The sequence below is a fragment of the Callithrix jacchus genome, chromosome 6 (genome assembly GCF_049354715.1).
Source record: "Callithrix jacchus isolate 240 chromosome 6, calJac240_pri, whole genome shotgun sequence".
Lineage (NCBI taxonomy): Eukaryota > Metazoa > Chordata > Mammalia > Primates > Cebidae > Callithrix > Callithrix jacchus.
This window is the reverse complement of record NC_133507.1, coordinates 148,942,428-148,969,128: the sequence shown is the minus strand read 5'-3', so window position 1 is coordinate 148,969,128 and position 26,701 is coordinate 148,942,428. Positions and strand designations below refer to the sequence as shown.

The following is a 26,701-nucleotide window of genomic DNA, read 5'->3' as shown; positions in this document are numbered from 1 at the left end:
TACAATTAGAAACTGCTGTCATGCATGAAAAAATAAAACCTTCAAATGACAAATGCATCTGTTATTCAAACCTTTAAATGACGATGCATAAAATGAACCCTGAATTTACTAAAAAAGATGCAACTCTCTGAAAATTACATCACAAATTAAAACTTCTCCTAATGACTGAGATGCAATGAATACCAAATACAGAATTTGTAATAATAAATTCTAATGCTTGTATTCATCTTTGGAGGGATTGAAACTTTTACCCTATTAATTTGTACTTACTATCATATTTATGTGTGTTATTTTTTTAATGAAGTAGAAAGACTGTTGCTGCCAAATACAAAATGCTGATAAAAATGTAAAAGAGCATGGTCAGCCTATGGCAATGAGCATTAAAGCCATTGTCTCTCGAACCTCTAATACCAGCTCAGCTGAATAAAATTTCACTGACCTTCCTAGTGGTGTGTCACTGCTTGTTCTTTTACTCATTTAAATATATGTCTATAATAGCTATTAAGATACTGCAACCCTATAGTTCAGTTTACTTTACACAACAATTCCCCTACACATCTGAACTTTTTTTGAAGGTGTACATAACGCGGACACTGCTTTTCCAGCTGTAAAAAAGAAAGAATGAAAATCAGTATTTCAACAATTCATTTCATAAGAAAACTATGAATAAAAGTAAATACTTAAAACTACTTTGGGATTTGAACATGACTTGGGGCTTGATTTGAGAAACCATTTTCCAAACTATCCTGAGAAGAATTTTTCTGTACCTTGAGAATCATAAAGACAGCTTTAAGCATAGTCAGTCTAAAGATTTTGCAAATAGGATACAGAAGCTGTATCAAATGTATATACAAATGTGAAGTCAGATTAGAAAAAAAAATACTGCCATAAAACTCCTCTAATTATACTCCAAAGGGGGAAAATCCTGTTTTTAGACTAAGCCCAAATGAAGAAATCATGAAGGGACTACAAAAGGAAAAACTAAATATAACTGAGGTAGCCTACAAATTTGATGTGTAATAGTTTCTTTGAATAGAAAGAAACTTCAAAATTTAGTGCAAACCTCAAATGGAAATTACACTAAATTTTCAGCAAAGACATTAAATATAAATTAAGGGCGGAAAAGTTAAAGACAGCATACATGACTTAACCATGGCTAAGGGATTTCCTAAACTCCATGCTGGAGATACAGCCCCAGCCTAAGCCTAGCCTCACTCAGATGCCTAGAAGAGCTCTTAGAGGTTGCTCAGGACACTCAGCCCCGGCAACTGGTTTGATTGTGACTGCTAACTCATGTCTTTCACTCTTTGTCAAAACATCTCTGGGGACATAGATCTTTAAGGATTTGGCATGCAGATGATTTAAAGACTAAGAAAATAAGCCCAAAGGGACAATTTTTACTCACAAATGTGTACCAACTACTGCTTGCTACGTGGCACTATCTGCTTCTGTGCTTCATATTAAATCCTTTAACTTGCTTCAGTGTGTATATGCTGGATTGAGAGCCACTTTTGTCCCTGGGGAAGAAAAACAGAGGCTAATTGAGAAACTAGATGATACCCACTAGGGATTCATTGTTGGAAATTTTCCAAATGGTAACAGTCACAAAGATGCACAAGTTGACATCAAGACACCAGTAAAAGAAAAAAGAAAGAAAAAATGAAGCTTACCACCAATGTTAACCCCACGGATGGGCCCTATGACTATTCATTAGGCAAGGCAATATAAAAGACTAGCTCTGTCATTGTTTCTGATTTGTATTTAGAAAAATGTGGCAGATGAAAAATACGTAAGTTTACATGAATCTAATACTTAGGTATACATACGTATATAGATACACACATATGTTAAAAAGGAACAAACGCATTTATTAAATTTTTTTTTCTGTCACCCAGGCTAGAATGCAATGGAGCAATCACTGCTCACTGCAGCCTTGATATCAGGGGCTCAAGTAATCTTCCTACCTCAGCCTCCTGAAAAGCTGAGCCTACATGCCACCACACCCAGCTAATTTTTTTAATTTTGTAGAGACAGGGTCTGACTATGTTGCCCAGGCTGGTCTCAAACTCCTAGGCTAAAGAAATCCTCTGGCCTTGGTCTCCCAAAGTGCTGGGATTACAGGTGTGAGTCATTGTGCCCGGCCTGTTTAAATTTTCATTCACTTAAAATGTTAAAATTCTGAACCAGTAATGCATGTACTTGGTACAAAATACACAAGATATACAGAGAAAAGGAAGAGTCCTATTTCCAATCCTATCCTTAACCACCCAGGCTCCCATAGGCAACCTTTATAATCAATTTTTGTGCATCATTCTAGATGAGATGCTCTTCTAATACTTGTGCCTCAAACATAGTAAAAGCTCATATTCAGACCTAACACTGAAAAGAGCTACCTCAAAAAGATTATAGCCTTGGGGCATTATACATTGAAGTTTTATAGTAATAAACGAGAAGAAAGTGGTTCAAGCAATTCTCCTGCCTCAGCCTCCGGAGTAGCTGGGACTACAGGCGCACACCGACATGTCGGGCTAATTTTTTGTATTTTTAGTAGAGAGGGAGTTTTACTGTGTTGCTCATGCTGGTCTTGAACTCCTGAGCTCAGGCAATCCACCTGCCTTGGCCTCCCAAAGTGCTAGGATTACAGGCGTGAGCCACTGCACCCAGCCAGCAACATCTTTTCTTATTTGAATCTCTGAGTTTGTAAAAAAAAAAAATTCACTTAGAAAATAAAGGCGGATACTAAAATGTCAACTTCTGGAAAAAGCCAAATTCTCCTGTAGCTGAACGACTTAAATTTAAAAAGTAACTGGAACTTTTCTACTAAGATTTAATACTGTACTATCCCAATTCTTGGGTTTTCTGCTTAAAACCAATCGAAATCTAATTTTTTTCTTCCTCAACAGATTGTGGCATTTCTGATAGTATCTTTTAGCAATAAATAAACCTCTCATTTGGTGTTATGTGAATTCCAGAAGTTTTGTAACTTAGAATCCAGTAGGCAACCAGTACATGATTCTGTTGTATAACATAACAAATAAGCCAAAAATCTCTCCTAGAATCACAGATGATTTCAGATTTCTACTTTCGAAGCCCAGTGGTTTCCGAACACCAGTAACTAACTTACCATGGTTTCCCCCCCCCCCACCATGTTCACGGAGTACATTTACTTTTAGCTACAGTTAATTTTTTAAACTCTGCTTTTTAAAATCTTAAATAAATGTATAGTAAAAGAAAATCCTGAGTTTGCCGTACCTATAAAAATACAGATTGCAAAAACATCCTATTACAAAAAAATCCTCATCCATATACGGCCTAGAGTCAGGTCACATATCACTAGTGGAACGTATACCCATTTTGGAACACAATGGTTCCTAGCACAACTTTCTCATTTTCTACATTAGAACACTGGAACCCAGAAAGCCTAGGAAGTCACTGAAACAACTTGAGTCAAACTGATTTTGGTTGCAAATGTTTATATACTTACCAACTGAAAACAAAAACAAAAATAAAAACAAAACAAAATAAACAACTCCAGTTCTTCATCACCTACTGTGTGAATCTAGTTCACATAAATGGGCCTCTCTGCACATCCTGTTTCAGTTCTTTCCAAAAAACCCCAATATTTAAAGTCACTGGAAACTTTGAAAACTATATATTAATGACCTTTAAAATAAGGCTATGCATCCACAGAAAAGTTTCAACACCGGAAGAGAGGAGAGCGACAACTAAGCTTTGTACTTCTGAAAGGAGGCAGCTCTATCAGACAGGAAGGGAAAGAACACAATTTCCTTTTGGAAATAATAGCGAAACTAAAATACAAGCCTTTGAAACCAAAAGATAGTAGGTCCCCCAAGCAATTTAATTGCATGGGGGAAAGACTACTAAGTATAACATTAATCGTCCTAATTTTCCTAAGAGTTTTTCTTTTGGGATCTCATTAGCCAACGGAATTGAGGCAGAAAAAAATGTTTTTCACCAAGGGAGAGAAAACATTCGTAAGCCTTCTAAGTTTCTTGGTGGATAAGAGGCCTGAATACAAATGATTCTATATTTGGGCAGAAGAGCCAGAAAGCTTTACTCTTAATCTACTGCAATTAAAACATGTCACTTTTGAAAGGGTGCTTTTCCCTTGAGAATGCCCTTTGCTGTAACTTTGTGGGACGTAGCCAGAGGTTTTCTTTTACAATAATGCAACACGTCCTGCAGAGAAAAGTCAGAAGCTCAGAAACCGCAGCTTCCCTCCAGCTTCCCAGCTCCAGGAAAGAAACCCGAGGAGCAACTGCCCGCAAGCCACACCTGCGAGCCAGGATGCTCATAGACGGACAGGGCGGCCCGCAGCCACCCGTGTTGCCACGACCTGGGCTTCCAACAAAGCCCTTCTTTTCCAACATGAACCGGCCACAACACAACACAAAAACCTCCTTTTAAACAGGGCAGGTTTAAGGTCATACTGGAAGGTGTCAGGGCCTTGGCAGAGAAGGACAAGTGAAGACCTGCAAAGCCGGGACTCCCGCTGCTTCCCAAACTCCTAGTTTCTAGTCGGAAAAGTCCGGATTAAACCACAAAACGAAACGCCGAACCACAGAGAGTGAAAAGGTTTGCCCAAAACACCTGCAGAAGACGGCGCTTCTCTCGCTCGCTCTCCTCGGGGACGCAAGGTCCCGGGTAGGAGGAAAGGGCAGGGCTGAAGGCAAGAGGCCCGGGGACGGGGCTCCGGCCAGGGAGACTCTACCGGCGGGCCCGGGCCACCGCTGGTCCCTCTGTTGGCCGGAGGGTCTCTGCGGCGGCGCTAGGCCCGACATTCAGCTCGGGCGGCGGGTCGCGGGTCGGGGAGACATCAGCACTCACCCCTGGGCCCACAGGAGGGTCCCGGCGAGGACCGCCGCCCTCCGGCTCCCGGGGCGCTCCAGCGGGCGCTCTCTGAGGCCGTTGGCCTAGAGCACGGAGGCGCCCAGGTACAGTACCCACCGGAGAATCGGCCCGCAGAGGGCCAGGGCAGAAGCGCGCAAGGCCGGGGCGGGCCCCTTCAGGGAGCCGTAGCGGAAGCGGGTTCTTGGTCATGTGACGCAAAAAGGGCGGACGTGGGGCCCGCGCACAGCAACGGGGCTGTGATAAGCGATGCGCAGACATCTTTGTTGTGGGCGAAGTGAGCTGACCTGAGGTAACGCTTCTTTCGGTTAAGTTTAATTCACGCTTCAGCTTTATTAGATTTTGTAATCTTTAAGAACCTGGTGTTTGCAAGGTAAACCTTCGGTAGCCAATTAAAATAACTTTTTCAGGACCATCTGCATCAAAATTTCTATGCTGTGAGGCTTAGGAATCCTCATATGTAAATCAGCTCCACGAGTGGTTCCATGCATTCCAATTTGATTACTCCTTAAGTCTTCTGATGATCAGACCTTGTCTTCCGTGAGAATACCGAGAAAGGGGAAATTAGGTTTCACTGTAGTTGCAGCGTCTTTAGCTTTGGGAGAGCGCCGTCTGCATCTGACCACCCAACCACAGACTCTCCCCCCAGGAAGCCCTTGCTTAGAGCTCCCGGTACCACGCTTGCCAGTTTGGGAACGAACGGAAGCCAAGTAATGGAGTATTTTGTATACCTCGGTTTTCACAAACACCTAAAGGTGTACACATGACTTATGTACTCCTCTACAATCTAATTGATATTCTAGAGATGTTACCATTCTTCAAAATGATTTGGGAAGCCCTCTGAATTGCGTTCTTTCGCTTCTTAACACTGGTGGAGGGAAAGTAAAATATTTTCTCCTCTCTTTTGAGGTCTTGAGTGGGCCTAAGAATTAAACTGATGTTGAGGAAAAGCGTCAAACTCTGTAAAATGTTTGAAGAGATTTATTCTGAGCCAAAGATGAGTGAGCGTGGCCCGTGACAAAGCCCTCAGGAGGTCCTGAGAACACGTGCCCAAGTTGGTTGGGGAACAGCTTGGTTTTATATATTTTAGGGGGGATGAGACATGAATCAAATACATATAACAAATTCATTGGTTTGGTTCATAAAGGCGGGACAGCTTAAAGCAGGGGCTTCCATGCAGGTACATTTAAACATTTTCTGGTTGACATTTGAAGACCTGGGATCCATAGAAAGGAAATGTTCAGGTTAAAATGAAAGATTGTGGAGAATTCTTTTGAAGTCTTACAGTGGCTGCCCTTAGAGACAATAGAGGACAAATGTTTCCTATACAGATCTTTAAAAGGTGCTAGACTCCTAAGTAATATCTTTAGGATTGGCAGGACCTGGAAGAAAACGATCTAGCTATGTTTATAGAGATTCTATACAGATGCAGATTTTCCCCCCAACAAAGGACAGCTTTGCAGGGCCATTTCAAGATATGGCAAAAACAAAAAACAGGTTTTGGAGTAAAATGTTTTGATTTTCTTTCTTGTCTCATAATGTTATGCCAGAGTCGGATTGGAAAGTAAGTCACAACATATAGAGTTAAATAAAACCCATCTGATGAGAATTTATGGATTGTAGGGCATGACTCCCTAGACCAGGTAGGTAGGAATTTGAGCAAGATAAAATCAGAGTTTAGTCCCCACTGACATAAAACAGAGATATAAAATATAACAGGAGGGAAGCATACAAATTTTATTTAATAAGTTTTACATGTACTTTGGAGCCTTCCCTAGAAAAATGGAGACCCAAATCAACAGTTGGACCCTAACTGTTTTTCAGGTATTCATTTTTCTAGGGAAGGCGAAAAAGAGTGTACATTGTGAAAATGTGAGAAAACAAACAGGTTTGGGTTAGTGTAGTTAATGCAGAAGTGACTAGGAAAATAAAGGTAAGTGTAACAAAGTGAAAATAAAATCCATCAGTTTGTGCAGTTGTATCTCAGCTTTGACTCCCTGTCTCTGGTGATGAGAACATCTCCCTTCCTCCTGGTACAGGGAGGGCACCTTTCATATGGAAGCTTTATCTCCTGCATTCAGGAAGGAAAAAGGAAAGTCACAGTGCTCTTTTTGCATCTGCTTTTTTGTTTTAAGTGCCTTTGACTTGAAAATAATCTTTATGCTAAAGTGCCATATTTTGACACATCACCCTCTTCGACAAGCACTGCCATTTTAAAGTTCCCCTTGATCAAAAATCGCCTAAATCCAACCAAAAGGGCATCAGCCTAATGGCTAATGTTAGCATGACCGTAAACCACAAATGACACCTCTGACCAGAAACATTCCAACCTTAAAATAAACCCCTTTCCCACCAGAGACATGCCAGACCCAGGTAACCTCCTCTCCAACCAGAGACCCACAATAAACTTCTCCACATGGAAACATTCCAAGCCTGTGATAAGCTCTCTCACCCTAAATCCTTAAGTACTCTTAGTCTGTAAGAAAGATGTTTCTGACCAAAATTGACCAGAAGCCTCTCTCAGGTATGTTCTCCATAATAAACTTATCTTTGTTGAGCTGCTTTTCATGTTTCTCTCTTCTTTCTTTAACTCTTGCAACTACTCTACAGAGACCAATAAGCCTTGTGGGAAGATAGAGATCAAATTGGGAGATCATCTATTAGGTTGGTGCTGAAGACTAAGCTCTGATTTTTTTTATCCTGCCCAAATTCCTATCTAAGGGGTATGGGGAGTCATGCCCTCCAAACCATAAATTCTCATTAGATGGGTTTTATTTAACCCTGTATATTGTGACTTACTTTCCAAGCTGACTTTGGCACAGAAGGAAGAAAATAAAGATATTTTACCCTAAAATATATTTCCTTGCCATACCATTTGTCCTGCAAATTCTCTTGTTGGAAAAATCCACATCCTGTAGAGAATTCCCTTTTGCTTAGTTTTCTTTCCTTCCTTTCTACATCTAGCAGATAATCAACCAAGAGCCAGGCACCTTTTTAGGTCCAATAAGAAACATTTTACAGCCTGCTCTCTCTCTCTCTCTCTCCCTCTCTCAAGTCTACTGAGAGCTTCCTCTGCACAATAAAACTGGGCTTCCACAATCCTTTATCTTAACCTGAACATTTCCGTTCTGTTGATCCCAGGTCTTCAGATAAACTCAACCAATTTTTAACCAGAAAATATTTAAATTTACCTATATAGCCTGGAAGCCCCTGCTTGGAATTGTCTCACTTTTCTGAACCAAACCAACGTATTTCTTAAATGTATTTCATTGATGTTTCATGCCTCCCTAACATATGTAAAGCCAAGCAATATCCCAGCTACCTTGGGCACATGTTCTCAGGACCTCCTGAAGGCTGTGTCATGGTCATGGCCATGACACATGGCCATTTATTCTGACTCATATTTGGCTCAGAATAAATCTCTAAAAGTATTTTACAGAGTTTGCCTTTTTTCATCAACAGTGCAAAGATAATTGCAGTTTGCTGTTACTGTCAATGGCAAAAGCCACAATTACTTTTGCACCAACCTATGATCATAACCTTTCAAACCTTTGGAAATCGTGTTCCTCCTGCTTCCACTAACCTTTCCACTTCTTCATTACTTACAATTTGGTTTTTAATTCTGTGCTCCCCTCAAAGCAAAACATTTTGAAATGACTTTCAAATGAAGATTGCGATCCAGTTACCAAACCCAATGTCTTCTTCCATAAACCTCATTGTCCTTTATCTTCCTGCATCATTTGGTTTTTGTTAAATTAAATGAGATAGTGTTGTGCCTCAAAGTACATAACACTATCTGGTAGATAATTCTCAGAGAAAAGGCATTTTCTCTTCCTAATTCAGGAACTCCCTCATTTTATGTAATGTATATTTATTTTATGTAATATATGTTTATATTTAATATATATACAACGATGTGTATTCATTGTAATATATATTCCTTTTTTTCTCCATTAATGTGGACCTTCCTGTCTTATGATGTAATCCATCATTGACAATTTTTGCAGCCATGCTTGCCTCAAATCTTTTGTGGGAGGGTGCTATGTAAATCTAAGTTATCCACCTAGTCTTATGCTATTGCATAGTTCTAGGCAATTCTGCTTAAGTGTCCCACTGGAGCTTTGATCCCAGCAGGGTTTCCAACTCAAATTTTTTCTCCCTCTTCTTGCTCCAGATACCGTCTCCTGAATTCCTTTTTTTCAATTAATGGCTGGGTTATTTTTCTAGTCATTAGGGTTCAAAGTACTGAAGTTATCTTTCACTGTCACCCAAGTCCCATGTGATGGTTAATTTTAGGTGTCAACTTGACTGTATTAAAGGGTATGTAGATCACTGATAAACCTTTATTTCTGGGTATGCCTGTGAGGTTGTTGCTGGAAGAGACTGACAGTTTAATCAGGGGATTGAGTAAGGAAGATCTACCCTTACCAATGTGGGCAGGCACCGTTCAATCAGCTGAGGGCCCATATGGAACAAAAAGCAGAGGCAAGGCGAAGTTGCTCTCTCTCTTCTGGAGTTGGGATACTTCTCTTGCCCTTGAACATGAGACCTCCAGATTCTCTAGGCTTTGGACTCCAGGACTTGCACCAGTGGTCCTCACATTCTCAGGCCTTCAAACTTTAACTCAGCCATGCTACTAGTTTTCCTGTTTCTCCAGCTTGTGGAGATGCATATTGTGGAATAGCATATCATGGGATGTTTCAGTCTCCACAATTGCATGAGCCAGTTTTCACAGTAAACCCCTTATAAGGGATTTCTGTACACATACATCTTTTTTTTGAGACAGATTCACTTTTGTCGCCCAGGCTGGAGTGCAATGGAGGGATCTCAGCTCACTGCAACCTCTGCCTTCTGGATTCAAGCAGTTCTCCTGTCTCAGCCTCCTGAGTAGCTGAGAGAACAGGTACCCGCCACCACTCCTAGCTAATATATATATATTTCATTATATTTTTAGTAGAGATGGGGTTTCACCATGTTGGCCAGGCTGGTCTCAAACTCCTGACCTCAGGTGATCCACCCACCTTGGCCTCCCAAAGTTCTGGGATTATAGGTATGAACCACACACCTAGCCACAGCATCCTTTGTTTTTTTAATTCACTTTTATTTTAGATTTTAGGGGTAAATGTGCAGGTTTGTTACATGCGTATATTGTGTGAAGCTGAGTTTGGGGTATGAATGATCTTGTCACTCAAGTAGTGAGCATAGTACCCACTAGGTGGTTTTTCAGCCTTTGCCCCCATCTCCCTCTCCCACGTCTGGTAGTTCCTAGTATCTGTTGTTGCCCTCTTTATGTCCATGTGTACCCAACGCTTAGCTACCACTTCTAAGTCAGAAAATGTGATGTTTGTTTATCTGCTCCTGTGTTAAGTCACTTAGAATAATGGTCCACCTGCATCCATGTTGCTGCAAAGGACATCATTTCTTTCTTTTTTTTGTGGCTGTGTAGTATTCCATGGTGTGTATGTACCACAATTTCTTTATCTAATCCACCATTGATTGGCACCTAGTTGATTCTCTGTCTTTGCTATTGTGAACAGTGCTGTGATGAACATGTGTCTTTTTGGTAAAATGGTTTATTTTCCCTAGTATCTTTCATCCTTTAGATTCTCCCTCTTCAATGCCAGCTCTTTGCTTTATCTGTCCTTTTTGTTCCTACTCCTAGATGATCACCCATCATCTGGGCTGTTATCCTTTCAACTGGCCTCCCCATTTCCAATATTTTTCTTACTCTAATTCATCTTAGACATTGGGTCTACATAGAACCTGTGTTTACAAATTGTGACAACTCAAATATGAAGCCCCAGGTTCAAAGAAAATTGATGATTTATAGTTATCTTCAAATCCAAAAGTTCATAACAGCAACCCAGCAATTAAAAAAAAACATTTGAAACTATAAAATTGTCTAACAAGTACCATATATTAAATATTAGATCTTCCAGGTTATTGTTTATTTAATAATTCCACTTATTTTCCTCAAAATCTTCACTGAATCTCTAGTGGCAATCAATGGAGTACAGGTTCAACTTGGTATTCTAAACTCTGCCCAACATGGTCTTAACCTCCTGCCATGCTGCTTTACTTACCACTGTGTATGTATATAAATATATGTCATATATTCTTGACCGTTAATTGTTCCCTGAGATTGCCTTATCCATTCCTAACTACTTAGCTTCATCTATGCTAATTCTGCTACCTGGAATGCCACCCTGATTCTGACCATCTTCTGCTTCTTGAACTCCTAACTCCCCTTAAAGGAATACTGAAAATATCCCCTCTTTTATGAATTCTTTCCTGAGGCCTCCTACTTTTGAACTAGTATTTGTGGTCCCTTAGAGCACTTAATCATGTTCTGTCTAGTATTAAAGTTATCCGTGCTTTTGTCTTATTTCCCCTGCCAGATTGTAAACTCCACATTTGAGACCAAAGTTTGTATCTCACTCATCTAAGTTTATGCTGTGGAACCAAACATGTTAAACATGTTGTAGGTCTTCAATATAAAATAAAGAGACCTAGCTCCTTGTTTGGCTCAAAAATTGGAATTGAAGATATTATCATTCCAAAGCAATATTCTAAAGAGGTTTTGAGCATTCAGCATTCATGCTTTTAGAAGAAGCATGGAGTCTGCAAAATCCTAGGAAGGATCATATTTATCTAAATATTTAAATTTAGCCTGATTATTAAAAACTAATTACTTTTTCTTCTGTGTTTGATTTTCTGTTAATTTCTAGTAGGCAGAGCTGGGATTAGGGTGAAATGAGTTAGATGCTTATGGCACAAATTGAAGGAGGCAGTCACTTTTTTTGTCAGTCTCCTGCATGAGGGCCTAATCAAAATTTTTCTTTCCAAATGAGCTTATAAATAGAAAGAAAATATGCCCAAACACAGCATTCATTCTTTGACTTACTTAAAGTAAAAGTAAGTTCAGTGAGAACACATGGACACAGGGAGGGGAGTATCACACACTGGGGTCTGTTGGGAGAGACTAGAAGAGGGACAGCAGTGGGTAGGGAGGTTGGGGAGGGGTAACATGGGAAGAAATGCCAGATACAGGTGATGGGGGGATGGAGGCAGCAAACCACATTGCCATGTATGTACCTATGTGACAATCCTGCATGTTCTGCACATGTACCCCAGAACCTAAAGTGCAATTAAAAAAACATACATATATATATATATATATATATACATAAAATAAGTTTATTGAAATGGATTAGTACTTTTTTACTCAAGGTGTTTTCAAATTAGATTATTTTGGCCCACCTATGACAGTGACAGTATTTCTAAAGTATTTATGTGAGCAACAATTTTCTTGGTCTTCTTAGAATTATTGCCCAGGATCACCATCTATTCATTCCATTTCTTCCCTTGATTATATCTTTATTGTCATTTAATGCAACCTGAAAGTTTCTTCTCTATGATATTTCATATTTTACATATATATATATATTTTTTTTTTAAGACAAGAGTCTCACTCTGTTGCTTAGGCCAGAGTGTAGTGGTGTGATCTTGACTCACTGCAACCTTTGCCTCCTGGATTCAAGCCATTCTCCTGCCCCAGCCTCCCTAGTAGCAGGATTACAGGTGCCTGCCACCATGCACAGAGAAGTTTTGTATTTTTAGAAGGAATGGGATTTCACCATGTTGACCAGGCTGGTCTCAAACTCATGACCTCAAGTGATCTACCCACCTTGATCTCCCAAAGTGCTGGGATTACAGGCATGAGCCACTGTGCCCAGCCTCTATTTTGCATATTAAAACCTTTTTCTTTACCAACTCTCTACATTTGAAATTTTATGAATTGTTTTCCTTGAATAAGGAGTATTTGTATTATAAATGGGAAACATTTATGAAAATATATGACCCATAATTTCTGTAATCTATATGCCTTTCTTACCAATTTATAAAGCCTTCTTAAATACCTCAATAGAAAAATGAGCAAAGATATGATTAGGTCCTTCACAGGGAAACAGGCAATTATCAAAATACTTCTTTAATTAAAAACAAATGCTAATTAAAAGTGGCAAATATTCTGTCTCGATGCAATGAAATAGGCAAAAATGTAAAAAAAACAGCAATATTCAGTATTGGTAAATTAATAGGGAAATGAGTGTTTTCATTACATGGTTGATGCAGCCGAAAATTCTAGAAACCTTTCCGGAGGGCATTTTTGTATATATATCAAAAGCCTAAGATTGTGTGAGACCTTTGACTCTACAGTGTTCCTTCTAGAAATTTATCCTAAAGAAATGATTGGACAAACCTGTGGTGACATAGGTATAATATGTCTATAATATAACTAAATAAAATGTCTGTCATTGGGGATTCATTGTCCTAGGTTACAAGTCCATACAATGAACTGTGGTGCAAATGATGATTAATGCTTGTCTGTTGGTGTGAAAATGTATCCACTATGTATTAAGTTTTTAAAAACCTGGTGATAAAATAGCATCCTTTTATGTCATTTTTGTTTAAAAATAGATTTATCACTTATCATGGATGGGGGTGAGGATTAGATCATGGCCATAGTCTTCTTTGTATTTTCCGTATTGTCTGTTCTTTTTACAGTGAACATTCATTGTTCTTACAATCCTAAAACAAATTGATTTTCATTTTGAAAAAAGAGGACCAGTTTCAATTTAAAAATTTTTTATTCTTAGGCAATACAATAAAATAATATTTTAGATATAATTACAGAAATATTAGTACATTAAAATATTATAATCTTGTCAGGATATAACAATATAAAATATTAAATATATTTTAAATATATTTCATTTGGTTATAGAGTAAATATTAAATTAAGTTTAGTAGCAGTAAGTTACATTTGATACACAGAAAAGTCTTTGTAAGTTAGCCATCAAATTCAAATGTAAGCATTGTTTTAATACTTTTATAAATAAGTTGCTTAATAATGTTTATCTTGCCGAAAGACCTCTGAGAAATGTTATTTTAACACACTGTGGAATTCCAAAGTTGAAGGCCCAATTTTAAAGGAACGGTTTATATTGTATCTGTAATATTAAATCTTCCTAATTGTATAAGCTACTCACAGTTGTCTGGACAATAATGCACATGAGCTATAATTTAGTGCTGAAGTACTTCTAAGACTTTACTTAGAAGTACGACTGAACAGCGGTTCATATGGCTTCACTGGAATTTCAGGTTTTAGCATCACTTCTCTTCCTCAAAAGTTAAATACTGATAAGAGGGCATGAGAAGATGGAGGCCTGAATGGAGGCCAGTGGTTTGACATTAGCACCAGTCTAAGGCTTTTACTTATGAGTAAAGTAGATGACCCTAGAGTCACCTGTGAGTTTGAACTTTAAAAAGAGACATGGGTAGAGCAGTTGTAGCCAGCCATTTCGGGTCACTGACTGTGGAGCTGTTGCTTAGGTATTTGTCTGGAACAGTTTTTCTCTGTATTTGGAGTACATCAGAATCACATGGCAGGCTTGGTAAAACACAGATTTTTCAGGCCCTCCCCCAAGAATTTCTGATTCTGTAGGATTGGAGTGGTTCCTAGAATCTGCATCTGTGACAAGTTCCCACATGATACTGATGCTGCCCTTCCAGGGACCACACTTTGAGAACTACTGGCCTGTGGAGGGTTTGTAGAGATGAGCGAGCTCTACGTGCCACTATAGTATGCTTGGGACAGTAAGACATTTTTAAAGCAGAAAAATGTATTCATTAAATGAATCTAAATAAGTGAAATGCTGCATATCTTAGTTTACATGTAAAAATGGCCTGACAGCTGTCACGTGAGCAGTGAAGGATGTAAACCATGTGAACCATGGCCATAGTCTGTGCTGTCCTCTGGGTCACATTTTCACTTACAGAGCAATTGAGATTGAAGCAATAGCCTGAAAAAAAAGAGCAAAGCTTTGTCTCTTGATGTCTGGACTCATCAAATAGTGTTATTGTCAAGTATAACACTAGTTTAATGTTTGTGGATCTTTGTTTTCTTACTATTATTCAGACTTTATCTTCTCTTAGCTTTTTAAAAGAGAAACTGGAAGTTTTGGGTTTTCCCTAAGCATAGACCTTATTTTTAACATTTACTTGGGTCTGCTGAATTATCATGATGGAGTAGAAAATCAGCGAAAGGAAGAAAAAATGAGAGGGGAGGGAAGCAACTTGTATATGTGAGATTCTTAATACAGCAACGAGTTGCTTTTTCTGGTATATTAGATCAGAAACAAGTTCCTATTTTCTCTTAGCATCTCTGTAGGTTAGCACAGTGTCTGGGACACGCTTGGTCCTGAATAACATGATTGTTAAGTTGAATTAAGTAACCTTGGGAATGTATCAACATATTGAAAAGCAAGTTTTAAGACATACAGCTGCCAATTTATACAGTTTGATACATTAAGAATTTAAAACAATGGACTCTTTGAATATGCTTTGTAATAATATATAACATAAAAAGTGTTGCTTTTTTTTTAACAAAGGAAGAATTAGAGAAGTAACAAAGGAATAAATCTGTAAAACCTAGAATGATGACATATTCAGAGCAATGAACAAATAGATTCTGAGTCTGATAAACCAACAAATGCCTTAAGTTCTTTCAATGGATTATTGAACTGCTCCATTATGTAAGGTATGCACCAACATTTATGGGATGGGGATAAAGTGCACATTTCATAAATAGTATCTTGTTATTATTTGTATGGGTATGCTGGTAAAAGAGAAGTTAAAGTTATGCATATTTCATAGTATGTACGTAATAATATCCTTTGGAAACGAATTCACTAAGGGGAAAATGCTATATGCTTTGAATATAAGCAGACTTTAGTGCTGCAGTGAAATGAATTTAATAAATGAACAAACAAAAAATCTTTAAAAACTAACAAAACAAACCATACAGTATTTCCAAGGCTTTTATGATTCCATCAGGGAATCCCCCTTTTGCCCTTTGCTGTGAGTATGTTTGAAACAGTCCTGGAAAACCCATGAACCTCAGTTCAACTCTGTGTTCTGTCAGGCCTTACGGTCCTCAGCAGGACTGAAAGTCCAGTTCTATACACGATGTTCCAGGATACCACATCCCTCCTTCTCTTCCCCTACCCAGGGTCTGAAGCTTCAGGAAGGGGTGGCAGGGCAATCAAACACTGATTTAGCCTCCCTGAGTCTTAAAGACAGGAAGAGAAGAGGACAAATGTAGGAATCCAGTGGACCAATATTTCATAACTTGTAGCATTCAAACTTCATACAATCGCCATAGTGACAGTGCCTTGGATACAAGTGGAATAGGTTTTTGGTGATATTTTGTGAATAGTTGCTGCCTTGCCACAGGGAACTTTGACACAGCGCAGATTTAGAGACCCAGATCACAGAACTGACTTGGAAGAACTACTTTGTTCTGTGAGGAAACAAACTGAAACTTCTTACTAAATCACCATGGAGCAATATTGTTTGAGTAAAGAAAAATACTAAGTAAAAGCATGCTCTGTCATTACTTCCTTCTTTAGGATGAAAAATAGCAGTTCTGCTGTCTTTTTTAGCTTCATTGTCTTTTCTTCATGCACACCTGACAGCGACTTATTATTTTTTCTAATTCCCCAGCTTTCACAGTTGATGGAATAGGCTTTCTGGAATAAAAACAAATCAAAAAAATCTCATTGATTTATGCATAAAAGGGAATACTTGCTGAGTTTGAGTTTTATTAATGAATATTGTCACTATTTTGAAATTTATCACAGGGCTGGGTGTGGTGGCTCACGCCTGTAATCCCAGCACTTTGCGAGGCTGAGGTGGGAGGATCACTTGAGGTCAGGAGTTCAAGACCAGCCTGGCCAACATGGTGAAAACCCGTGTCTAGTAAAAATACAAAAATGAGCTGGATGTCATGGCACATGCCTGTAATTCCAGCTACTTGGGAAGCTGAGGCAGGAGAATCACTTGAACCTGGGAAGTGGAGGTTGAAGTGTGTGAAGATTGTGCCACTGTACTCTAGCCTGGGTGACAGAGTAAGACTCCATCTCAAAAAAACAAAAACAAAAACAAACAAACAAAAAAGAAATTTGTTATAGGACTATTTCTCTTTATGGAAGAAGTATATTTCTAAAAAGGTATATATGGTAGCATTTTATAATTTTAGTCATATTCAGCAGCACTAAAGAAACATAGGCCTTGATGAAAACTTATATATCATCTTTTTTGTAATAAAAATTACTCCCACCCTTTAAATAATCCACATTATTCACAAGTCTTTCAATACAGTAAATTCAGATGAGAAGATCATTTAGTGGTTATATCAAGTAATTTACTATAAATTTACACACAAATGTTAAATGTGTTTAGTGATGACAAAAACACATATTTTTGTCTTTATTGGCACAGTTGTACAAGATCATGGCTACTCGCTGACACAAGAGCACAGGCAACCTTTGAATAGTTCTGCAATCGTGTCATTAGATTAAGCTTGATGGTGAATAGTTACCTGAACATTCTTTCTGGGTTTAATGAAGCCAGCCAGAAACTGTAGGAATTTGAATAGTAGTTGCACGTTCCTCTTCCATGACATTCAAGAAATGGGCTGGCTCGGAATTCTTCCAGGCAGGAGCCAGGGGAGGCCAGTGCTTGCCCAGCACCCTCAGAACCTGCACTTGTGAACTACCACAATTTAAAAAATCTGAATAAACACTCTGTCCATTGGGGTTCAAATTTTCAATTCTGTCCTTTTTTTTTTGACTGAATGGGTGACTGTGAGTAGAGAAGGGGGAGAATGATCATAAGCAATGCTACAGATTAGAAATAACCACCTATGTGGCCAGGCGCAGTGGCTCATGCCTGTAATCCCAGCTCTTTGGGAGGCGTAGGTGGGTGGATCACTTGAGGTCAGGAATTTGAGGTCAGTCTGGCCAACATGGTGAAACCACGCCTGTATTAAAATACAAAAATTAGCTGGCGTGGTGGCATGTGCCTGTAGTCCAAGCTACTCAGGAGGCTGAGGCAGGAGAATCGCTTGAACCTAGGAGGCAGAAATTACAGTGAACCAAGATGGCGCCACTGCACTCCAGCGTGGGTGACAGAGGGAGATTCTGTCTCAAGAAAAAAAAAAAAGAAAAAAGAAAAAAGAAATAACTACCTGTGTGCAGCTGTGACAATCATCACAGTCACATATGGCCAGTCCATAGACTTCTTCACTAGCATTTACATCTGAAAGCTTTTTCTTTAAAAGGCTGTTTTTCTTTGCTTTTATCTCCATATGAATGTCAAAGGAGCACAAAGATTTTGGAGCAGACAGACCTGGGTTCAAATCCTATCTTTTCCACTAAATAGTTGTAAGACCTTGGGGAAATTGGTTCATTCTTGTTTGTAAAACTGTAGATGATAGAAATTACCTTTCAGCATTTTCATAAAAATTACAGAGAATGTATATAGAGTAGCTATCACATAAAAAATAGATATTCCAGGCTGAGTGCAGTGACTCAACGCCTGCAATTCCAGCACTTTGGGAGGCAGCACTGAGGTGGGCAGATCACTGCAGATCAGGAGTTTGAAACAAGCCTGGCTAATATGGTGAAACCCTGTCTCTACTAAAAAATAAAATAATAAAAAGTACAAAATTTAGCCCGGTGTGGTGGTGCACACCTGTAATTCCAGCTACTTGGCAGGCTAAGGCAGGAGAATCACTTGAACCTGAGAAGCAGAGGTTGCAGTGAGCCAAGATCAAGCCACTGCACTCCAACCAGGGTGACAGAGCGAGACTCTGTCTCAAAAGATAAAAATAATTTAAAAAGAGGCATTCCATTATCAATAAATGGCAGCTACTATTCACCTGAATGCCATAATAGAATTTGTAGGTAATCTTTTTCTGAGAGGTCTTTTTTAAATACTCCATTATTTACCAAAATTAAAAACAAAACAAAACTGTATTTGTAGATTTTCAAGAAAATGTCTATTCAACATGTTGCACATACTGATACCAGGCAGCATTGACTCTGGGAACCACATGTGACCAAGCACAGTGTAAAATTCTACAGCTAGTCTTTACTGTAAACTTCCTGTTCCTTTTCTCCTCACCATGATGAAAGAAAATCCTGTCCAGAGAGAAATCCAGCCATGAGGACATGGAGGAATGTCAGTGGTTTGACTGTGAACGGCTATGACGATCGCAGGACCTTCACAGACAGTGCATCTGTAATATGAAACAAAGACTATGGCAGCATTGCCACTTTCTGCACTGTGATGTGCCGCCTTACATTCCAAGGGAAGTGATTCACTTGGTCCCATTGTAAAACTAAGGGATTGGATTTTTACCTGCTTATGTAAGGCTCAAGGGCCCTGCCAGTAATGGGAGCCATGTTCATTGGCATCAGAGCTGGTGTTGACAGCCAGTATGAATAATCATTTCGAGATGCGAAATTACATACATCATTGATATTGCAGAATAAGAATGGCATTGTGGTAAATCGCTGCAGGCAGCTGCCAAGAGTTCCTAATGAAACATCAGACTGAGTATCATTTTCAGTAAGTTAAAGTTATTTTTGTCATCATTATTCGAGAGAAGCTAATTAAAACATAACCTGCAGCAAAAACTGGACAAAGACAACACAAAAGAGTTATCTGCAAAGTATTGAAAAGTTTTCGTACTGATAGAAATCAAAGGTCTGATAGGCAAACAAATACTCTTTCTCCCACCTTTGATACCTACTGTGGCCCTTTCTAATTGATCTAGGATTTGGGGGCTAGCATAGATCAATTGGGACAGTGTTTTTGCTTCAAAGTATTCCCACTTATTCATATGTACATAATAGCTAATAACCAGATAAAGGTTTAGAAAAGATGTTACTTGTGGGATTAAAGAGCAGATGGGTGGGCTGGGCATGGTGGCTCACGCCTGTAATCTCAGCGCTTTGGGAGGCTGAGAAGGGAGAATTGCTTGAACTTAAGAGTTCAAGACAAGCCTTGGCAATATAGCCAGACTTCATCTCTACTGAAAATCAAAAAAGTTAGCTGGGTGTAGTGGTGTGTGCCTGTAGTCCTAGCTACTGGGGAGGCTGAGTTGGGAGGATTTCTTGAGCCTGTTGAGGCTGCAGTGAGCAGTGATTGCACCACTGCACTCCAGCCTGGGTGTCGAAAGTAAGACCCTGTCTCAAAAAAAAGGAAAAACATCAAAAAGATAAACACAGACAGGTGTTTTGGGGGTTTTAGAGGCAAATTGTTTGCATTGAATGGGAGGAGGTAGGTTCGCATTCCCAAGCTAGCTCCTTCCAGCATTTTACATTCCAGAAAGAAAATTAGGCCAGTGTTGTTTTTTTTTTTGCTCTCTTTAAAATGTGCCAGGAGATAGTCAAGGTTGTTTACACTTAACTTCAGAAGGAAGCATCCTACGCTATAAAGATTTACAGTCTGCATGTGGAACAACACAACTGGCAACTAGGCCTGGGGCATTACCAAGGTCTTGTCCGTGGGCTCGTTGATTTCCTTGTACATAAAGAAAAGAAAACCCACTGTAGAGTGGCACTGTCCCTTCTGGACATGAAGGAATTGCTGTGGTTTGACTGTGTCGGGTGAAGACAAAGCCTCTCGTCGTCCAGGTTGCAGGTGATCCAATGTCTCCAGGTTTTCCCTTCAAACCGGGTAATCCGTCTGATCCAGGTGGTCCTTCAAAAAACACATTCTAAATATTGCAACACGAAATCTTAAACCCGTTTTTCAAAGTACTGATTTAAATACGCATGTGTGTGTGTGTGTGTGTGTGTGTGTGTATCTGTTGAACCCCAAATATTGAAAGAAATCCTAGAGAAGAGTGGCTTATAAAAATGGTCAAACTATATTATTAAATGTTAAGCAGTTTATCACACAGTGCCTCTTCTTTACAATCTTTGTGTGTATCTGATGAGTTTTTTGAGATCAGGTCTTTATCTTTCAATTCCTCTGTGAGGCCTGGCACAGTGGTAGGTCTTATGAATGTTTTTTCTGAATAATGAATGAATCCTCCTACAGTGTGATGGGGGAAAAAATCAAATATCTACAACTTCAAGTCTATTCAAGTAGATAATTTAAAAATTATGGTTTTGATAAATTTACAAATTATTTCTCCAACGAACAATTGCAGAAAATATTGAAAGTTCTTTTTAAAGTTTCAAACTTCAAGAAAGTTTTGATCGATTTGTAAGGCAAGTAAGAAGAGAAGACTTTTTTTTTTTTTTAACTGTAATAAGGGTTAGTTTATTTGTAAGAGTTAAAAACAAAGTAAGTGGTTTCTGTACTTTTTTCTCTCTGTGTAGAAGAACTTTCTATACTTTGGATTATGGAGTTGGAGAAGTCTAATCCACACTTGTGACATTCTAAATGAGGATGAGTGAGCTATCCTCTCTTTCATTCCTCTTGAACTTCCTTCTTTCTTTCATTGAACAGCTATTATTTATGGTACTGTCATTGGCCACCACGTCCTCACCCCCATCCATTTGTGCTGCCACTGCACCGTGACTCCCTCCCCAACCAGACTTGGGCCTTGGTTCTTTAGGGTCCTAAGGAAGCAGAGATGGTTAGACTTTGGGCCTACACTATCACAGGAAATATTATTGTTGCCCACAAACATCCATGCCCTTGGGAGTCAGGCAGTGTCACATTTAGTCCTGACTCAGAAGTCAGGACTTTTCACAAACATTTCTAAAAGCCCCAATATTATTTATATATATTTTTTCAATTTTCTCTGAATTCTGCCCACTCTTGTCTCCTCTAGGGACCTGGAGCTCTTTTTTGAAATTAAAAATAGGCCACATCCAAATTCTCTAGTCTGATGTCTTACTTGAAAAATCCAAATTGCCTGGGTTTTAATATATTGGGGATGTACATTTTCCTCTTTTCCTAACCCTACCCTCATTCAGAGGGGGCTATAATTGGCCCCAAACAAATGATGCCTCCTGATATCTGTGCAGGAATTGGAAAGTGATTAGCTGAGCAGGGCAGGAACTGGAGGTAAGCTTTTATGCAAATGTGTGAGAGCCAAGGCATTGCTATGTCTCCAAGAAAAGGGCCAAGGCTGTCAGTTTATGCCAGTGCAGTTTGACTCTTAGATCCCTTTACCATCCTGTGAGGCCTCCATAGCACTGAACTATCTACTTGTTAATTAATTCCCAACAAAATTTGTATTGCAGTACCCTTGCTCTTGCTGTTGTTCCATTCTTAGGACATTAAAGCCTTGGTCTTTAAAGGAAAGTTGAATGATTAATAGTATTTTACTGTGCACCTGTGACAGTACTAAATCATATATAATTATGCAATTAATATTATAATATTATTAACATTTGAATTTTAAAAAATTTAAGTCTACAGTCTTTACCATTTTAATATGGTAGATCCGAGCATAATATATGTCAATAAATTTAGAAATCACATTTAGGATTTTTTCTTACTTTAACAAAGCCGTCGTAAAAATAGAAGATTTGGACATCAAGGTAGTTTCCAGAAGAGTGCTTTGAAACATTTGCAGAAGGTAGATATTAATCCAGGTATCAAATTGACACAGCATATGTTCAGAATTAAACACTATATTTAAGAGGTCCCTTTTCCTTTTTAGGACACACATGAATTGTTGAATTCCATTTAAGAATGGCTTTTTTTTTTTTTTTTGAAACCACATCTCACTCTGTCACCCAGGTTGGAGTGCAGTGGTGTGCTCTCGGCTCACTGCAACCTCTGCCTCCCGGGTTCAAGTGATTCTCCTGCCTCAGCCTCCCAGTAGCTGGGATTACAGGCACCTGCCACCATGAAGAATGGCATTTAGAAAAATGGCTTTCTTAAAAAAGGATACTAAGTTGCTCTTCTACTCATACCAAGGTAATATTTTTCCAGCTACATACTTATGTACCACTCCTGTAAATAATAATTATTAACTAACACCTCCTACAAGTTATCAAAAACAGGTATTGGCCTTTTTGAAAGAAGAACACCCATAGGACTGATTAGCTCTATTTGTCCTCAGGCTAAATTGTGCATCAGTTTGGAGCCCATCTGACCAGCTAAGAGTTAGGAAAAATAGTGTGTTCCAATAATTCTTGATTCTCATATTCCAAGTGAACATTTGATCCCTGGACAACAGAAACTCAAAGACTTAACTCGTACAGTCATCCGCTTGAACAAGACTTCTCTGTATGTCGAAATAGAACTTCTAGGCCGGGCATGGTGGCTCAAGCCTCTAATCCCAGCACTTTGGGAGGCTGAGGCGGGTGGATCACGAGGTCAAGAGATCGAGACCATCCAGGTCAACATGGTGAAACCCTGTCTCTACTAAAAATACAAAAAATTAGCTGGGCATAGTGGTGTGTGCCTGTAATCCCAGCTACTCAGGAGGCTGAGGCAGGAGAATTGCCTGAACCCAGGAGGTAGAGGTTGCGGTGAGCTGAGATCGCGCCTTTGTACTCCAGCCTGGGTAACAAGAACGAAAACTCTGTCTCAAAAAAAAGGAAATAGCACTTCTTCAGTGAGGAATTCAGCTGGGTGTTTACCTTGCTCTCCTTTAGAACCTTTGTTGCCTTTTTCTCCAACTGGTCCAGGAATTCCTGGTTTTCCATCCTTGCCTGGTTTACCTCTTGGCCCACAAGGTCCTAGGCAAAAACCAACATTGCATTGCATTTTATCATATAGGATGAAAGGTAATGTGGCCAACCATCCCATTAACCCAGGACTTTCTCAGTTACAGGAATGAAAATCCTGCATCCTGGGAAGACCCTCAGTCCTGGGGAAGCTAGGATGATTAGTCACCTAACTTGTTAGCCCCACTTCCCAGGAAAAAAGACTCTTGAAAATGAACTATGAGGATACTAAATGTAGAAGTTTAAAATTGTGCTGTAATTTTGATTTGTGTTCTTCTAGAATTCACTATGTCCCTGTTATTGATCAAACTAACAAGTAATATCTTTATATCCCTGGTGATTCAGACAAACTTAAGGCATAATCATTTCATTCAGAAGCCTATTACAATATGCTATGCTTATGTAGTTCAATTTCCAAACACCAGTATTTTGAAAAGATTTCTAAATCATTTTTTTCTAATACTTTGCTGTACAAGTTGTTAAAAAAACATAAAGCCACAGAAATAACAATCATTCAGAAATAGAGCCTTAAGACTGACAGTTGTCATAGGAAATAGACATAATACCTTTACCTTAATAAAAAATAAAAAAACAAAAACATGCTGCCCTAAGGTGTATTTGTTTAAGTTATACTATGTACAACAGCTTTCAATAGATTCCAAGGTCTTTTATTTGCTGGACAAGGGTAAAATAAACTCAGTCCTAAGGCTGATTGTGAAAACCACTACCATCATGTTCAACATTTTTTGTGAAGTTGTATCAGCTGTTTCCAAAGCAGTTTACAGGTATTTTGGTTCAACCACTTGCTAGTGATCCAAATTGATGCTTCCAGTCTCACACCTAGGTTTCCAGGCGGCCCTGGTGGCCCAGGTTCTCCCCGCATCCCTGGTTCTCCAGGTGTGCCAGGTGGTCCTGGGCTTCCTGGAAGGGAGATAATCTGAAGGGTGCCAGGGTCTCCACGTATACCTGTTGACATAAACATAAGAAGAAGATGATGGCTTCATGGATGCGTTACCTTTCTTCATTGAGAGTAACAGTAAGGAAATTTATTTACCAGGTGGTCCTTTTGGCCCAATTGGTCCTGGAGGTCCAATGGATCCTAGAAATCCAGGATTACCCTTTTCTCCTAAAAACAAGAACAACAACAAAACAATGTGATTTCACTTAGATCAATGGATTTCCTAGTTCTTCAGGTTGATAATAATTGACTCTAAGGGTAAATGCTAGACGTTTGCCTGGAGGCTCTGTCCCGTGGGTTCTGTCACAAGGGCTACAATTTCATTTTGTTCACCTGGGTTTTGGCATGTCACTGGGACTCAGTAGGTCATGCTTAATGAGTTTTTGAGGAAATATAGTCTAGAAGTAGGCATTAAGAACTTGTATTTTAACATTGAAGGGGAAATGTTGCTAAGAGTTCACTTTTTGAGTTCAGAAACCAATTTGATATTTAAGGTGAGATGCAAAGTCACATTAAAACCTGTTTTACCATCTGCCAAATTATATTCCTTGGTTGTCACAGTTACATACTTTCTCTGCTTATTACTCTAGCTTTATTAAGAGCCTAGAGTTAGTTATGTCAGGAATTCTCTTGAGTACTATAGAATATTTGCTTTGATATGAACTAATAAAGTGGTAAGATTTCTCTTCCAATCACAGTCTTTTACACAGATAAAAGAAGGTTACGAAGAGCTATGATTTGGAGAAATACTCTATTTTAAAGAATCTTGAAACAGTGTAGTGGATCATTCTGTCTTCATTCATATGGAGGTCCTATTTGTACTACCCCCAGCTGTCTGTACTTCAGCAAACGCTGTGTGCCCCAAAATATGAATTGAGGTTATTGTATTTGCATATAAAGAGCAATGCACAAAGACAGTACCTTTCACACCGGGAAACCCCTGGAATCCAGGATCACCTCTGAGGCCTGGAAGACCTGGAGTCCCTGGTGCTCCCTATATTTCAAATAAAGGGAGCAGAACCAAAACAAATTTTTAAAATCACTAAATTCACAGCAGTTTTTAAAACATGCTAATAGGGTATAATATGTTGGGTGAGAATAAGCTGAAGTTAGCACCATGATTAAGGGTAATTTATGGCTCTGCCACTTGTTAGAACAATGCTTGGGTGCCATAATTCAACAGTGGTTTTGTTGTCTTTACAACAATTACAAATACAGATTATAATTTTCATTATGGGCCAGGCATGGTGGCTCACTACTATAATCCCAGCACTTTGGGAGGCCGAGGTGGGCAAATAATTTAAGGTCAGGAGTTTGAGACCAGCTGAACATGCCTGCAATCCTGTAATCCCAGCTCTTCGGGAGGCTGAGGCCTGAGAATTACTTGAATGTGGGAGGCAGAGTTTGAAGCAAGCCAAAATCATGCCACTGCACTCCAGTTTGGGTGACAAAATAGGGTTTAGAAATACCCTGCTGCCAGTATACCAAGCTGTATACATCCCAGTGTCTTTAGATATAACCATGGATCAAATTGGCAACTTTCAAAGAATCATGGAGAACATGAGAGACACCTACAGACTGAAGATGGGCAAATTTGTCATTTTCCAAAAAAAAGAAAACCCAAAAACCTTTAAAGGTAGATTCTGGAAGTCAAATACCAAGAGAGCTTAAAAGTGATCCCTAACAATGAGCTATGGCAAAGAACCTCATCATGCATCACTGATGAGGTTAGTAGAAGAGAAAATGAGTTACGTTGTAGATATTCTGTATTTATATATGAATTGTCAAAGCACAGATCTCTTTACCATGTTTTTGTGGACAAAATGGCTGTGGCATAGAGCAACAGGGATAGATTTAAAGGTTGGTAAATGGCCACATCGAAAGGCAGTTCATTAAGGGATTAATTCCAGCTTGTAGAGAAAGAACTCTGGGCATACAGAGCTGCTTTGTGTTTCTTGGATCAACAAATGATGTCTCCCTCTTCTTAGTCTAGAAAACTAGACCTCCATTACCTGACCCTTGCTTAGCCCTCCAGACTTCTCCCAAGGTGTCCTCATTCTCACCTCAGCTCCAGTAATAGAGTTGTGTTTTTGCCACACACAGCCATTACCATTGTCATGTTGCTCAGAAAGCTCCTTTCCTCTACCCCATCCATACCCCTGCTTTTCTTGTTTTCCTGGATAACTCCTATGCATCTTTCAAGACTCAGGCCAGCCATTGTCTATTCAAGGAGGAAGCATTTCTGAGTGCCTTCCGCCTGTAGTCTGGATTAAATATCCTTCCTCTGTGTTCCCACAGTCCCCTGCCATTCCTCCATGGTGAGAAA

The 26,701-nt window shown here is 39.2% G+C and overlaps 2 protein-coding genes and 1 long non-coding RNA gene across 62 annotated transcripts in view; 1 reads left to right on the top strand and 2 right to left on the bottom strand.

Annotated features, from left to right (window-relative positions):
* MFF (mitochondrial fission factor) overlaps positions 1 to 5,028 on the bottom strand; it is a 34,053-nt gene extending 29,025 nt beyond the window's left edge. For 9 of the 49 annotated variants that reach the window (XM_017973761.4, XM_008999594.5, XM_017973768.4 and 6 more), the window contains exons 1-3: positions 4,849 to 5,028; positions 1,406 to 1,517; positions 440 to 605 (exon numbers count right to left, since the gene is read on the bottom strand). In XM_017973761.4, the coding sequence (XP_017829250.3) occupies positions 440 to 477 (38 nt within the window). In that variant the 5' untranslated portion in view covers positions 478 to 605; positions 1,406 to 1,517; positions 4,849 to 5,028. Of the gene's footprint in view, positions 1 to 439; positions 606 to 1,405; positions 1,518 to 4,611 lie in introns of all 49 variants that reach the window. The other 40 variants (XM_008999596.5, XM_078328711.1, XM_078328722.1 and 37 more) reach the window with 9 other exon arrangements.
* A 41-nt stretch (positions 5,029 to 5,069) lies between these two features.
* Positions 5,070 to 26,701, top strand: part of LOC144576721 (uncharacterized) — a 152,494-nt gene continuing 130,862 nt past the window's right edge. For 6 of the 7 annotated variants that reach the window (XR_013519137.1, XR_013519139.1, XR_013519133.1 and 3 more), the window contains exon 1: positions 5,070 to 5,161. This is a non-coding gene — a long non-coding RNA (uncharacterized LOC144576721). Of the gene's footprint in view, positions 5,162 to 9,674; positions 9,773 to 26,701 lie in introns of all 7 variants that reach the window. The other variant, XR_013519134.1, reaches the window with a different exon arrangement.
* COL4A3 (collagen type IV alpha 3 chain) overlaps positions 15,668 to 26,701 on the bottom strand; it is a 148,241-nt gene continuing 137,207 nt past the window's right edge. For 5 of the 6 annotated variants that reach the window (XM_078328701.1, XM_078328700.1, XM_078328702.1 and 2 more), the window contains exons 44-52: positions 25,297 to 25,369; positions 24,472 to 24,543; positions 24,258 to 24,383; positions 23,331 to 23,429; positions 20,272 to 20,481; positions 19,135 to 19,312; positions 18,898 to 19,012; positions 17,312 to 17,484; positions 15,668 to 16,460 (exon numbers count right to left, since the gene is read on the bottom strand). In XM_078328701.1, the coding sequence (XP_078184827.1) occupies positions 16,376 to 16,460; positions 17,312 to 17,484; positions 18,898 to 19,012; positions 19,135 to 19,312; positions 20,272 to 20,481; positions 23,331 to 23,429; positions 24,258 to 24,383; positions 24,472 to 24,543; positions 25,297 to 25,369 (1,131 nt within the window). In that variant the 3' untranslated portion in view covers positions 15,668 to 16,375. The remainder of the gene's footprint in view (positions 16,461 to 17,311; positions 17,485 to 18,897; positions 19,013 to 19,134; positions 19,313 to 20,271; positions 20,482 to 23,330; positions 23,430 to 24,257; positions 24,384 to 24,471; positions 24,544 to 25,296; positions 25,370 to 26,701) is intronic. The other variant, XM_008999620.5, reaches the window with a different exon arrangement.